The sequence below is a fragment of the Bolinopsis microptera genome, chromosome 12 (assembly GCF_026151205.1).
Source record: "Bolinopsis microptera isolate Bmic1 chromosome 12, MBARI_Bmic_1.0, whole genome shotgun sequence".
Lineage (NCBI taxonomy): Eukaryota > Metazoa > Ctenophora > Tentaculata > Lobata > Bolinopsidae > Bolinopsis > Bolinopsis microptera.
Genome location: NC_087083.1, coordinates 4,881,815 through 4,897,759, shown reverse-complemented (window position 1 = coordinate 4,897,759; position 15,945 = coordinate 4,881,815). Strand labels below are relative to the sequence as shown.

Here is a 15,945-nt window from a genome sequence, read left to right as displayed (position 1 = left end):
ATGGGGGCGATATTTTGAACGATTCTATTTTATATTCATCTATTGCTGTACTCTGTAAAATTTGAAAAGTATTTAATAAAAAAGTACATTTTACGCGCCGCGCGTACATTACAATATTTGACCACCAAAACATGTTCCGACTTACCCTGGAATATAAATGCACTACGGGGGTAAAGATTTTCGATCTTGATTTTACCCGGATTTCCGTAATTTTGGGATGGGCGTGGCCTGAGTGGGTCAAGAGGTCGAAACTCAGTTTTTCCGATCGTTTAGGTCAAATACTACCTATTTAACCACCAAAACATGTTCCAACCTACCCCGGAACACAAATCCACTACAACTGTGAAATCCACTACCAATCCACTACACAAATCAAGGAACCGTGCTCTCTGACTGCCCATTATACAGTAGATGTTTCAGAGGGTGTTTTCTCAGAAAATGGGGGTAAAATCCGCCACAAATGGGGGCAAAAATATGGGGGCCGCCACAAATTTTGAGAAAACATCGCCTCAAAACATCTCCTTTTATTAGCCAGAGGTTGTGTTCTCAGTTTTTGTGGCACAGCCCCCATTTTTAACAGTACTATTTTACCTGGGGGGGGGGGGGGGGGGGGGGGGGGTCAACCTCATTTTACCTCATCCCAATTTTGCCTTTTTTGGCTGGCCTCATGAGGTAAAATGAGGTTGACCCCCCCCCTTACCTTATTCCAACTTATTCGGACCTTAGCTATTAAAAGTAAGTGTGGCAAAAGTGTACCAAAACCCTTGCAAAATTTGGGACATAAAAATGCCTGTTATGTGGCTGGAAGGGAATTTTCTTTCGGTTCAAAATTTTATCCACGTATCAACTTATTCTCACCTTAACCCAATTCCTGAAACTTGGCTCGTCAATCTAATTACAAATTATATGATTTTAACTGTGTGACAAATTGATTGTGTCAGAGGCCAGGGTGTGTGTTCTGCTCATTTATTTTGGTGTAAGTTGCAACATTTTTATCCGGACCCAGGTTCCTTGCTATCATAGACGCTGACTATTCAAAATAACGCACTGACAGAACAAAATCTTCCCTCTAAAAAAACGGCACCCCGTGGCCGCTTTTAAGGTAAATATGTTACATGTTATACTCTAAATAGAGACCTTCTTGACATTTCTTCGTCCTAAATTTGTATTTATATTCCGTAAAAGTACTGCTCAGTAGAATTGGAGTTATATCTTTTGATGTACAATTCACAACTTAGCTGTCATAAAAATGGATTTAGCAGAAATATTGAAATAAGAAGTATATTGTGATAATATTTAATATGTCAGATCTTTTAATTATTCGGAGTTATTTGAATTTAATTATCAAGTTATAAGTGAGCTCAATAAATAATTACGAAGACATTAAGGATGTACAAGCGATCTGAATAATAAAAAGAAGGTATTAAACATCATAACAGGATTTAACAACAACAAATCATTAACTACAAAATATCAAAACACATTTTTGCATCACAACAAATTTCGGTAACAACAAATTTCGGTAACAAAATATACACACTGAGTTCATCTGTAAACTACGCCCTTCCAAAAATATTATTCCATAAAAATGTAACATGCTAGTATTTTTCTGTTACATCTATAAAAAGTTCCACTAAAGGAAAGGGCTCCTTAATTAGTTAAGACGAAATTTTATTAATTGTTGTTGGAGACTTGGAAATATTTCGAACTTACGAAAAATATATCCTGTCAGAAATGAGAAAATACCCACTTGCACTGAATAAATATCTCAGTTCATGGTATTGATTCAATTCTGAAAACCATAATATGCAAAGAATTAAGATAGACGTCGCTTTAATTATGCGGACAAATAACACATTAAAAATCTTGCGAGTCTCAGATAAAATTACTTTAACATACCAAAAATTAAAAATCTAACCATAAACAATTTACCGCAAAAATATATGATAGGATCTGAAACCACTTGCACTGAGGGAATGAAAATGCGATCGATAATTTGTTTACGAATAAAATTATACAGTTTAGATAACTTTAACATGATCTTTAGCTGCTTGAGGAAACTCAAATATAAGCATTAAACTGTAATGTCGGATCTTTAATAAGGATCGTTTCTGTAGCTGTTCTTTGAACCACTTCCGAAAAAATCGTTAAAACAAGAAAATCCACGAGCTGTCATGAAATAAAGTTGAAATAAAATGTCTCGTGGTTGAAGCTGGAGTATTAGGTTACTGAGAACTAACGATTTCTTAAGTAGCACTTTAAGTCATTTGAAAAGCCACGCGACCGCGTGAGGCACGCGTAAATACTAAATCCAAATCATATAATGATGTCATGATATGAAACCACGTGACGTCATGATATGAAACCACGTGACGTCATGATATGAAACCACGTGACGTCATGATATGAAACCACGTGACATAACGTCAGATAAGGTGACTTACTCGCCGACTGAATCGTCAGGAGCTGACCCGTCGCTTAGTTGCCTATAGTGTCCCGGCTCTATACTCCCAGATCGACTCTGAAATTGGGAGTGTCAGTTTATTTAATTGTTATTATTGTTCAGAGAGTTTAAAATTGATATTGTTTGTATGTAAGTTTTATTCAGAGTTCTGCTTGTGTATATCAAGTTTTGAAAGCAAATTTAGAGTTTTGCTAGCGTATAATGTATATATCAAATTTTGATCTAGCATATTTTATTTCATTTATATCGAATTAAATAGATAATAACACCCTAGTGGTATTAAACCTTTATAATAATATATTATATAATATAATTAACCATAATACTCTTATCAAACCTTTATAACGAGCTTGGGAGCTATAATACTGTCGTCAAATCTCACGTAAGCAGGTTGTCCTGACTCGTCTGTGGCGTACCTTACACTTCGTACAGCATCTGATTCCGTCTGGACGGGCAATTAGTTAATTAATTAGAAAACACCCGATTTGGACAATTCATATTCTCTTGTCATATTACAGTATAAAGCCCGTGGTGCACTAAGTCTCGCTTGAATGGCTTGAATATGTATATTCATGTATACAATATACAATATACATGTATACATTTGGGTATGTTTTCGAATTCAAACCATGTAATGTTATGAATGCTAAAAGTAAATATATTCATTTATTTTCAACAACAAAAAATTCAAGTTCACATCTGCACACCCCCAATAACACGCGTTAAATCCACAAACAACACACATTTCCCTATTATTTAACTATTTAACACATTTCCCTATTATTTAACTATTTAACACATTTCCCTATTTAACATCATTATGTTGGAAACTCAGGGTGATTTTCGGCGAATTAACGAAGATACGACATCTCATGAGGGTGAGAAGTCCTTGTTTAAGACCCTTAACCCACCTTTTCAATGATCATGAGGGTGAGGAGACCTTGTTTAGCTGCCTTTATCTGGACCTGGTCCGACATGCCGTATCCCATCAGTCGAATGTCTCGTTTTGTACCCAACACTACCGCCTGGGAGGGCAGTAAGTAGTTGAAACCAGTGATAAGGCTATTAGGGGTAATTAGGGGTAATTAAGGGTGATTAAGGGTAAAACTAACTTTAAGAATGTGGACATGAACGATCAAAGGTAAAAATACAGGTGTTTTGTTCGCGCGGACTGGTACTCCGTGTAGACTGTAGTTTATTTACAATAAAATATTTTCTTGCCTTGCCTTGTTTCTACAGAATAACTGTTATGTTATGTACTAGTAGGTCTTTATTTAGTAAAATAAGTAAAGTTACTAAGTTAGTAAATCTTTACTTAGTTAAGTTGCTAAGTCTACACTTAGTTTAGTTAATAAGAGAACCACTGCACCGACCTCTTTAATCTTGTCCAAAGCAGTTGAATCTGCCTTGGAAACTCTGCTGAAATCTATAATGACGTTCTCAACAGGATAATCAAGCCCGGGATTATCTTTAACGTAGGTCCCGTTTATCAGACTGCTTAGTTTTTCTTTTACAGTAAATGCTCCGAGGTACCACAAACTTCCCTGAAGAGTTGCTGGTCTTATTTTTGTAAAAATTAGTTTATTAAAGTTTAAACTTTAAAAACCATTCATCACTTAATTGAATAGAGAAAGCATACTATTAAAAATAATTTTTCCTGACGCGTGACAGCGTGGTGATTAACCAATCAGCTTCCAGTATTGACCAATAAAATCTCAGAATCACTGTCACGTGTCCAAACAAATATTTTTAAATTCTCAACCAAAATCCACATAATATTATATTAAACAGTATAAATAAACACTCACATCTATTTTAACATCGTAGGTACCATCACCAACATGTCTTATACTAACAGACGGCCACATCATACGTCCCTGAAAGATAACGATAATAATATGATAAATTGCATTCATGACCCTGGTTATTAGAAACACCACTAAAAGTTCGTTTACAACTTTTGTAATTTCATTTCTGTTTTAGTTACGCATTTGATTTTTGGTATGCGTATAGACTATAGAATATCGATACGGCTTTAAAATGAAGTGTTCGGTGACCTCCTAGCTCGCTCACTATACTCAGTAGGAGTGATTGAACTGCGAGGGACAATTGAGGCTAACGAATTAGCATCAGCACTTTCAAAAATTAACTTTCTCGTGTTAAGTCCATGATATCCAAGTTGCAAGTATAATCCATAGTGATTATACTTGAACGAGATCTAAGCTTTAAATATTCGAGGAGAAAATGAGGCTAACCACCTTTTGAGAGAGCGAAATGAGGCTTTTTGATTCATCCTCTTCAAGCTCAACATTACAGAAATCGCCGAGTCTACTTGTAGGAGGCCAAAATGAGGCTAATAAAGAATTCGAGCAGGGATCGACCGGGGACGAAATTTAGCCGGGGCCGGGACCAAGTTGAATCAGCCGGGGCCGGGATTAACCGGGATTTTGAAATGTTGCCAAGGCCGGGGCCGGGATTGGCTAAAATATGCCGGGGCCGGGATTTTTTCAATCTAATTTTGAAAATTTTTGAAAGTTTCCGGAAACTCGTATCAATGTGAGCTAGCTTCAAGGTCAACCTAGAAGGCAGCTACACAATGTTTAAAGGATGAGGAACGATTATTTCTCTTTAATAGTTAAATGTAACTCAGAAAGGCTTTCTTGTAGCCGGACATAGATATTTCGGACACTGAAGCTGACACCGGAAACGAGTAGTCATCTGTGATCTGATGACTATCATCATCATCTGCATTGAGTCGGCCTCACTCTCTACTGTTTTTTGCTCCTGAACTAAATTGTTTGACGTTTGTACTAGTTATATGAAAGAAAACGGTACACGAACACATGACTTTACTCGAACTTTTTTATCAACCTCGAACTTTTTTAATCAACATTAATATTTTACATTCTTTGTAAATTCAAAGTTGAAATTTTCTGAATATCAAACTGGAATGATGTCAAGTCCTCGTATTTATATTTTTCACTCGATCTCATGTTACCGAAAATTTTGTGTTTAATTTAAGTCTAAAAATCAAGATAAATTCTGATAATCTATCGGTTTAAATTGAGGCAGAAAATTACGAGAAATCCCGGCAAAATCCCGGCAAAAATTGACAAAAAGCCGGGGCCGGGGCCGGGATTGGGGGCCTCTGGCCGGGGCCGGGATTTTGAAAATTGTTTTGCCGGGGCCGGGGCCGGGGAAAAAACACAAATCCCGGCCGTATCCGGGGCCGGGATCCCGGTCGATCACTGAATTCGAGTTTCTACCACATTTTTACTTTAATGTACGGAAACAGGTTATAGACCCACTAATTAACTTGTTATTGTAGCCCGCAGGTGAGGTTGGATTGAGGCTTCCCTCTCTCCGGGAGGCGAAATTGGGGCTAACAGACATTGTTGATCTTCAGTCCCTAGATATTGTACTGTCACAACTCACAACTCACAAGTTACTTGATATCCACGTTGCACATGATGAAATTCCTTGGGATTATACTTAATCGATATCTAAGCGATTTTTAAAGGAGCAACATCATAGCGATTTATAAAGGAGCAACATCATAGCGCTACAATTCATTATTCTATTTGGCACTGATGATTGGTATTGTTTTATACATATCATGAAACGGATCGTTTGCCCGCCAATTTGATTTGTTTCAATTGTTCGAATTATAATGCTCCTGCTTAACTGCAGTCGAGCACTCTCTTTGAGAAAAAAATCAAATAGGTATAGTTATATAAATACAATGCCAATCCTACATAATGTATATAATGTAGATTTTTATGTAAAATAATCTTTTTGTGTCTACGATCAACACCACGCTAGTTGTGCACGATGGACCAGACAATTGTTGTTATCTTTAACTCACTAATAGAAGAAGTATCTCAAAGCAGATAGCGACACCGATGCCAACTTCAATGTTGAAAGCTAAAATAAGAACAAAGCAAAGTGTCCAAACAAAAAATTCCTTCCTGAAGAAAAAAACTGGGTTAAAAGTTCGGATTAAACTTTCTTGAAAAAGGAAAACTTCAAGATTTGGATATTTTTTTGAAGATCAACATTTTATGTTTTATTCTTACAAATATTAATCAGATAAATTCCAGTTTCAAATTAGTTCTTTAACACCTTTATTTATTTAAGTTTTTAAGGTGTTAGTTAATAAGTTAAATTATCAGCATAAAAAAGCTAAACTTACTTGGAAACCTTCCACAGATATATAGGTTTTGAGAAATCAACCATCGGGTAAACTGCCACCATGATAACAGCCGCTAAACAGGCATCAGGTACATATTGGAAGTACGTTGATAGAAAACTGAAAGGGGGGAGGTAATTTATTAATTGGATAATTTTTGTTATTTGTTTAATAGATCTGGATAGTGGAAGGGAGGACCATTTTTTTCTGAATATAAGGTAAAATCACATAATCATTTACTAACTAATCGACAAATTAATTAACTAATTAAAAAACCCAATTACTTAACTAACTATTAAACCCATTATTAAACCAACAGAGTAACTAACTAATTATAAAACCCATTATTAAACCAACAGATTCTGGTGGAGAGGCATATTTTCATAATACGTGATATTAATTCTGGAACTTGATCGATCAACAGTATACGCTGATTGGTTTACAGCTGTCACGTGCCAATATCTCAACCATTACCTGAGCCCGAGCATAACGATAGTGGAGGTAAACAGGCCCACGAGTGGTGTCTTGACCCCGGCCATGTAGCTGAGGGCGGTACGGGAGAAACTACCGGTAACTGGGTAGCTGGAGAAAAAGGAGCCCACCACATTGGCTAATCCCAGTGCTATCAGCTCCTGATAATTAATTAATTAATAAGTTAATTAAATGTTTAGTTGATTAGATAACTGGAGAAAGAATAAGGGGTCGTTCACATATTACGTAATCAGCCGAGGTGGGATTTCCAAATGATTAGGCTATTGTAATTTTGATACAATAGCTATGTGTAAAACTGATTACGGCGGGGGGGGGGGGGGGGGGGGGGGGGGATCCTGATTATAAATTTTTAATTAGTTATCAATGAAACTTAAGTAATTGGATCTTGATAAATTAGAAAATCTTAGTGATAACATATCGAATTCTCATTAATTATCAATCAATGAGTCAAATAAATTTGTAATCTACTCCACTATTAATTAAACAAATTAATTAAATAATAATAAGTAAAATAAGTTTGTAATCTACTCCACTATTAATTAAACAAATTAATCAAATAATAATAAGTAAAATAAGTTTGTAATCTACTCCACTATTAATTAAACAAATTAATCAAATAATAATAAGTAAAATAAGTTTGTAATCTACCTGACTATTATCAATCTGGTAGCTGCTTTTAACAGCAAAGCTTTGTCCGATGGCAATATGTTCTAGATAACCAATAGCTGTTATCAGTATACTGCCTGATAACACTTCCGATACACTAAACCCTGAGAAATTTTAAAAATTAAATAATTAATTAATTAAGTTATAACTAAAATTACAAATATCAGTATGCTGGCTGATAACACTTTGATTGTTAAAGAGTTTCAACGTGAATAAAATATGTGGATGAATGTTTGTGAGTATACTATTTATATTTTACTATTATACATTATATATTATCCTAATATAAAATATATTGTTATTATTTAATATTGCTTTTGGACTGATAACAGTTCAAAATCTGAAACTCTGAACAAAGAGTTACAGATTACAACTTAAGCAAATTTAATGGGCCATTTCTTCAGAAATCAAACAATCAACCGATCACAGAATTAACAAATGAATTACCCTTGCTATAACACTTTGTTATCCCAACAGGATCCCAACAACAAGCCATGTCAATACAGGCTTGTTTCTCTTCTGTCACATTTGTAAAGGTATGTGCTCTACATGTCCACCTTTTAGATTCGTCCGTTTCTAATCCGCAAACTGATTCTGAGGATTATTAAGTTGTTATTTATTTGATTAACAAATTATAATACTGATTCTGAAGAACGTGGTTAACTTGTGTGATTAAACAATAATTAAGTAATTATACAATTATCTAATCAATTGTTTATTATATCCTGACGAGTCTTATTACACACTGGCCTTGACTCGCGATTATCCAAAAACCAAAAAGGTACACGTCATAATTTAGAAACGCCTGTAAATTCTACACAAAAGCTACTCGTAGAGTTGTTTACGGGTCGGTGAAGGAAAAAAGCTTGCGTAATAATTTTCCTTTACCTTTACTATTCTTTAATTTAAATTATTTTTAATGTAATTTAATGTAATTTAATTAATAACTTTCCTTCAACTTACCATCATTGTTGAAAATGTAAGAGAACTGATCTACTCTTGGTTTGGGAAGTCCCCCGGTTATATTCCCAACCATTGTGAACGGTGTGGTGCCTGAAATACACACTAAATTTAAGCTTGTTGTTGTTGTTACACTTGTTGTTACACTTGTTGTTACACTTGTTGTAACACTTGTTGTTACACTTGCTGTTACACTTGTTGTTACACTTGTTGTTACACTGTACTTGTTGTTACACTTGTTGTTACACTTGTTGTTACACTTGTTTATCCGGCCCTGATTTTGCGAAATGTGGCTTCTGTGGCTATACTTATGACCGGAAACACTTCTTGGTTGGCCAAATAAAATTAGGGCCGATAAAGAATAAGATAAGAGGATCTCGAACTAAAATGTAGCATTTAAGCCCATTATATAATTTATATTCGACACTATAATAGAGTATAGATGCTGTTAGTGTTACTGCTGTTAAAGATCAGGTGACTTATAACTACGCAACACAGTGTACAGTCAACAGTGTATATCACGGTGTTCAATGTTAGACTGCTGATTGGACCACAACATAACCGCCTTTAGTGATCCGATCACCGTGGACCCTGATTATCAGGGGGCCGTATTGTCCTCCTCAAGGTGAGGCATCATGAAAATTACTACCTTATCACACATATTACATATTACATAGTACATACTATATATTTACATATTACATACTACATACTACATATTGATACATACTACATATTACATATTATATTACATACTACATATTACATATAATTACATATTACATATTACATATTACATATTACATATTACATATTACATATTACATATTACATATTACATATGTATGATTTAAAGTAGTTTTAATGCAGTTTTAAACTAATTACAACACTTAAAATCTATTAAATTTATTGAGGACGTTACAGAAGGAATATATTTATCGAAGTTTGAGGAGTCCTCACTCTCCTCGCGTCTTAAGATGGTGTTTCTCTTGTCACATACAATAAGTTATTACATCTTTACATATTAAATTACGACATCCATAGTTTAAATTATATTCAATAATGTGGACAAGTAATTATATCTAATCATAAACACGCGAATTATCAAATTTTTGAAGTAATTGTAAATTAAAATCTACTCACAAATATCAAATTACGGAATAAAATATTATCAATGTCCTAGTGTTAAATTTCAAGTTTGCAAGATGTTACCCGACACTCTCCTACGTAATAATATGACACTATCTCTTGAAGGCACTTCACTGTACAAGTAGTACCTTTAATACTCTATAATCACAGAATCATAAAATCTGAATTACAGAGCTGACTGTAGGGGGGGTGGGGAGGGGGGTGGGGGGGGGGGGGTGGGGACGGGAGGGGGGGGGGGGGGGGGGGGGGGAGGGGGGGGCGGGGGCTGTAAGCTGCCATGGCATTCTAACTGTCAGTTGCAGTTGCACGATAACTTGTTTCTTCAATAATTCATGACTGACATTATATTTTAGATTTAATCATCATACAAGTTACACGTGTGTCAAGCCATCATTTCAAACATACAATATAAGAAAAAAGACTGTTCAATTATCATGTACTAATTGCATAATATTAATGTATACATACTATGTATACTACGAAGAAGGGGTGTACCATTAAATTGTACTACACGGAGTTACAATAACGGTACCGTTACTAGCAGAGAAAGCAATGCCCGTCGCTATACCAACAACAACAATATTCCGGCTGATACAAAACAGCCAGCCCACCGTGCTCACTGCGTTCTGTAACCTTATATTCCTCCGTGCTTCAACTCTGAAAGTGAAAGTGAAAGTGAAACACATGGCAAAGCGAAACTGATTATTTACCTGATGAGTCGGACATGTTTTTGGTGATGAGGTACGCGGTGATGGTAGCACAGATGACGATGATGATGTTGCGGGAGACGCCGATGAACCAGGCCACGTGAAGGGCGGTGCTCTTACGACGGGAGATGTGGTAGGTGGGTTGGGTGTCTGCTCTGGGGGGAGGCGGTGTTATACATGTAGTATGTACATGTTGTACATGTTTAAATACATTGTACAATGTACATGTTATACATTGTACAATGTACATGCTGTACATGTGTACAATGTACATGTTGTACATTGTCCAATAAACCGGTCAAACAGCTGAACCTGGGGCGGCGATGTTTTAAATACATAATAAATAGATGAATAAATTCTAACATTTATTACACACTTGCACATTTAAAGTACACCGAAAAAAAGATACATTTAAGTCATTAAAGCGAGACCTAGTATACAAGAGAGGAATGAAATTTTACAGCACGGTTTAAAAGTCTTATGTAATATCTAAACAGTTAAAACAGTCACCGCACGTAATTATTAATTATACACAACGACAATAGAAGTTACATCAGAGAGGTCCTCTAATGTCTACAGTTACACTCAATTATAGATATTATATTTAAAGAATGTTATAACCATCACGAGTTACTTTCTAAACCTCATAACATTCTCATTGACTGTGAGAAGGTTGGCAAGCAGATGATATTTTATATCGCAAAATAAGTGATGATTACTTTTCTGGGGAACATAAACAGTATTCACAGATCACAGATCACAGATCACAGATCACAGATCACAGATCACAGATCACAGATCACAGATCACAGATCACAGATCACAGATCACAGATCACAGATCACAGATCACAGATAACACCAACGTCAGAACACTAATTTGTCGTTGTAGGTCAGTAAGCGGGATGTGTTCTGTTGGTGAGTTCTCTGTCAAGTCCACGTGACTAACATTCGGAGGGGAGAACAGGTACAGGTCCGTGCCTGTTATTGTGTTGTTTCTGTGTCGTCGTTTCGGTTTCTGTTTGTAGCTAGTAGGGAGTCAGAATTACTTTCGGTTTCTGTTTGTAGCTAGTACGGAGTCACGTGTCAGAATTACTTTCGGTTTCTGTTTAGTCTAATAACTGAATTGTACACACATGTAGGGTACAAGTATGTGACTATTTATTTAATGTAATGACATCGCACTGTATCACAAAGAACTAACAATGTTATTCTAACACACATGATACACACAGATTTAGTTTGTAATCAGTACGACAATATTTGCATAAGCTAATTATAAATATACAATTGGCTGTCAGTGATTGATTTATACAGCTGAGATAACCAAACGTTTCTTAAAACAAGCTGTTGATACTGATAAATTTAAAAGCAAAACTCCACCAATGTAAACTAACTAAGAATATAATTAACCGAGGTTATGTTATTACAGTGTCTCCAAATTATTATATACATATACTTTGAACATCCTTCAGTTAGTTTGAGACTCGTCACCCTGATTACATACTCAATAGATTAAATTGAGATTTAAATCATGGATTTATCAAAATGTTTTGAGAGACAATCATTTGTATTTGTAAAACAATGCATCGCCAACAAGTTATTAAAATTCAATTATAAAGGTTAATAAAACCACTATTAAGTTAAACTTATACTCAGTAATTTCTAAATAACCACAGCAAAAGCAATAAAAAATAACCAGCACCTGTTTCGCTTAGCCTCAGTCCACCTCTGAAGGTACCTCAGAGCGAACAGCACGACCAAACAAATTAATCCCATTACCGCATCAGGCCATCTTGTTTGTTTTATCTTAGAGAAAGTGTCGTAAATGTTGCGCCAGAACTGCCTCCTGGAATGTAAATCTTTGGGTTTTTATTACGCAGATAATGGTGATATTGGTAATATTTCTTAGCTCTTATGAGTGGGTCGATTATATAGTTTGATAGTTGGTGACGAAGTGAGAGTCTCCACTCAGTGTTTCAAAACAATTAGTTGTCGACTAATATATAATGGTGATATGTTAAGAAACGGTATATTAAAAAAGTGAAGTTTAGTACGGCATTACTGTCGAATAATGGTCATCCCTAACGCCTCAGGCCTGCAACATAACGCCTGCAACACCTAACACCTTTACTCACCTAACACCTTTAATTCCAAGTAGTTTAGAAAGTTGTCCGACTGCTATAGTAAGGGCGGCGGCTGTAGTAAAGCCACACAGTATGGGTGTACTGATAACCCACACCACAAACCCCAGAAAGAAGGATCCCATTAGTACCTGGAGGGGGATTTGTTTTAAAACATATAAGAGATACGAGAAGTTTGTTTTAGCAGGAACTTTCAAAATATATGTGTTAATCGTCTTCAGCTAGGGATGATGTTGTGAAGGGGTGATTATATTATATGATGAAGTGATGTCAATTAGTACCTGAGCATCAAACGGGGATTATAGAGACTTTTATAAATTTAGTGATTTATTGTGGATAAAATCTGAATCTTATGAAAATTAACTTGTTGTTTTGAACTTTACTTGTTGATTTTTTGATTAATTGTTTTTTCTAGCTGGTTCTCAAGGAATATGTACTCAAAAATAACGAATTTCAGAGCAATTCCTGGTTGCTGTTGCTCATCAAAAAGCAAATCTATTATTAACCGACAATTTCCACAAGGCCAAAAATTTCCACAAGGCCAAAATTTCCACAAGGCCAAAAATATAAATATAAAGAAACCATAATTAACTAATAAATCTTCAGCAAGAAAAGCTATTAATGACCGGACTATTAATCACCGGAGCAACAGATCATTTTACACTTATAAATAGCAAACATCATAAGTAAAGCATACATTAAAAGAGCAATCATTAAAAGTACCTGAAAACATCCAGCGACAAGGCTACAGCAGATTGCAAGCTTAGTATTACCTTTAGCTACTTCCGCAACTATCTGTGACATTATGGCTGTTGGACCTATCCTGCAGTTGGATGGTCAAGGTTAGTATCATAGTACGATATTTTAAAATAAGCATGAGAAAATGAGGGAACTGCTGTCAGGTGGTTCCTGCTAGAAATATAGATTTTAATCGGAGACACAACAGATGTGGATTCTGGTGGGGAGGTGAGGCATCTTGTTTTGACACGTGACAGTGATTCTGGGGTTTGATTACTTAATAGTTTTTGATGATTGGTTTATTGCTGTCACGTGTCAAAAATATGCCTCACTTTCCCAGCAGAATCCACTTCTAAATGTAACATTCTTTAAGTCTAAGTTTAAAATTCCTGGCTCGATTAACTGTTTGATTAACTAGGTCTACTCACGTGATGTCTTTTGATGTTCCAGTGAAAATGTAAACAAGGACACCAATGAACGATGCGTAAAGTCCAAAGTTAGGAGGAAGTTCTGCTAAATGAGCGTATGCTAGACCTTGTGGGATCACCATCATACCAACCGTTAATCCTGAGCAAAAGAGGGGTTACACCATCATACCAACCGGTAATCCTGAGCAAAAGAGGGGTTACACCATCATACCAACCGTTAATCCTGAACAAAAGAGGGGTTACACCATTATATCAACCGTTAATCCTGAGCAAAAGAGGGGTTGGAGTCTGTCGGAGTCATCAACATTTATTTTCAATGTGTTATATTAATAGTAGCATATCAGTTGCACAACCGTAAATCTGATGATGATTTTTCATTCATGGCATAGCACATGATGACTTGATTGGAAATATTAAGGGACAAAGTAAAGGTACGTTCTCATGGCGCTACCATATCCATAGTTCACCGACTCAGAAAGTAACATACGGCCAGTAACAAACTAAAAAATAAAAGTAAACAAACCAGCGATGATATCACCCTGAAGACATTTCAAATTGTACGCTCTCATCCATGCTATGCAGGGTAGCTTTGACTTGAGGTACCTCCTGACTCTAGATCCCGTGCAGCACGAACAGTCTATAGAATTCTCGCCGGGTCCCATGTGTGCCTTCGCTCCTAGTCACGTGTGTGTGAAGTTTAATGCGATTTTAAGTTGTGATCATAGTTTTTAGTGGTGTTAAGTAATCTTCAGGAATGCTAACCACATTTTTGAAAAATTGAACTAGTACAACAGAATAAAATGAGGACATGTTCTCAATAATGATACTTAGATTCCAGCAAGTTTTTATCAATAAATAGAATATAAAATACACATTTCTTATCCTAGTGAAGCATATTTGACGTTTTAATTAAAAATGATAAACATCGATATCAATTAGTATTTCCTAAGAAAATTCACTTTAGAGCACGCACTTCAATATACTACAGAGAAGCTACGCTCACCAAGCTTAGAATTGAAAATGGGACAACAAGTTACAATGAGTCACCATGATATGAGTCTCTAATCATATCTTGCAGATAAATATTGAAAACAATAAAATACTGGATCCTTAAAAATATGCACTTGATCACATGCACCTACATTCCAGCATGAGGCAGTATCACTTTACTCGTTATCAAACTAGCATCATAAGCAGCACTAACATTTAAAAAAGGAGAAACATCAAATTTCTTAATGGGTCCATCTTTACGTTGCTTAGTCACGTGATCATAAATGTGAATCTGCCCTTCCTTAGGCCACTTCTTACCATACCCTCGATCCAGCTGAGGTAACGGGTCACGTGGTGCATTAGCTGTGACAGGACCGAAGCTAATTTGTTGGATGGGGAAAAGCTCATCTGGATAGATATAATGGTTGTCGTTACATTTCGAGAGGAACCTTATAGTGTCATTATATTTGTCTGGTTTTTTCATGTAAAATATGTCAATGAAAGGATATGGTACTTTGCCAGATGTATTGGCTTTACTGTTGGCAGTGTGTCGGTATATCTTGGACAGCGTTGAGTCTATAATATCAAATGTTTGGTTGTCAATAACCTTAACATTGTTCAACCTGAACGCTTCCTGGACCTCCTCACTAAATATCTTCTCCTTGTTTTCCCGAAAACAGCAGATATCAATGTCATCATCCCAGGGGATAATTCCACTATGTCTCACGTGACCAATCATTGATCCGCCTGTTAACCAGTAGTTTATGCCAAAATGTTTGAAAATGGCATGTGTGCATTTTAGCAAGTCGTAAAGTTCTGTAGCGAGGTTTTTTAGTAGAAAGTGCTGATGGACATCTTCTTTTGAGATTTTGGCCGTTGGGGCTATAAATTCATGTTCAGAGTCGTCAAAAAGCAATGAAAATACACTTTCTTCAGGTATATTATCATCATTTTCGTGGTGGCCGTTATCAGTCATTGTTATAACCAATGATCTACAGATTAACCTTTTTTGCTGAAAA

The 15,945-nt window shown here is 35.8% G+C and overlaps 1 protein-coding gene across 1 annotated transcript; it reads right to left on the bottom strand.

The window, feature by feature from the left end:
• Positions 1-1,383: 1,383 nt before the first annotated feature.
• Positions 1,384-14,614, bottom strand: LOC134823979 (sodium-independent sulfate anion transporter-like). Its single transcript, XM_063835578.1, has 17 exons — positions 14,460-14,614; positions 13,937-14,075; positions 13,494-13,593; positions 12,765-12,901; positions 12,332-12,475; positions 10,631-10,782; positions 8,775-8,864; positions 8,259-8,405; positions 7,794-7,915; positions 7,128-7,285; positions 6,657-6,773; positions 6,330-6,432; positions 4,273-4,341; positions 3,838-4,008; positions 3,376-3,489; positions 2,802-2,909; positions 1,384-2,521 (listed from the first exon to the last, which is right to left on the bottom strand). Exons 1-17 carry the CDS (start codon positions 14,596-14,598, stop codon positions 2,441-2,443), a joined length of 2,091 nt encoding a protein of 696 aa, XP_063691648.1. The 5' UTR covers positions 14,599-14,614; the 3' UTR covers positions 1,384-2,440.
• Between the last annotated feature and the right edge of the window lie 1,331 nt (positions 14,615-15,945).

Coding starts and splice junctions, on each gene's coding strand:
- LOC134823979 (XM_063835578.1), bottom strand. CDS start 14,598: ATGGGACCCGGCGAGAATTCTATAGACTGTTCGTGCTGCACGGGATCT. Junction 10,783..12,331: donor ACTGAGGCTAAGCGAAACAG/GTGCTGGTTATT, acceptor GCCTCCCCCCAG/AGCAGACACCCAACCCACCT. Junction 2,910..3,375: donor CCCTCATGATCATTGAAAAG/GTGGGTTAAGGG, acceptor TTGCCCGTCCAG/ACGGAATCAGATGCTGTACG.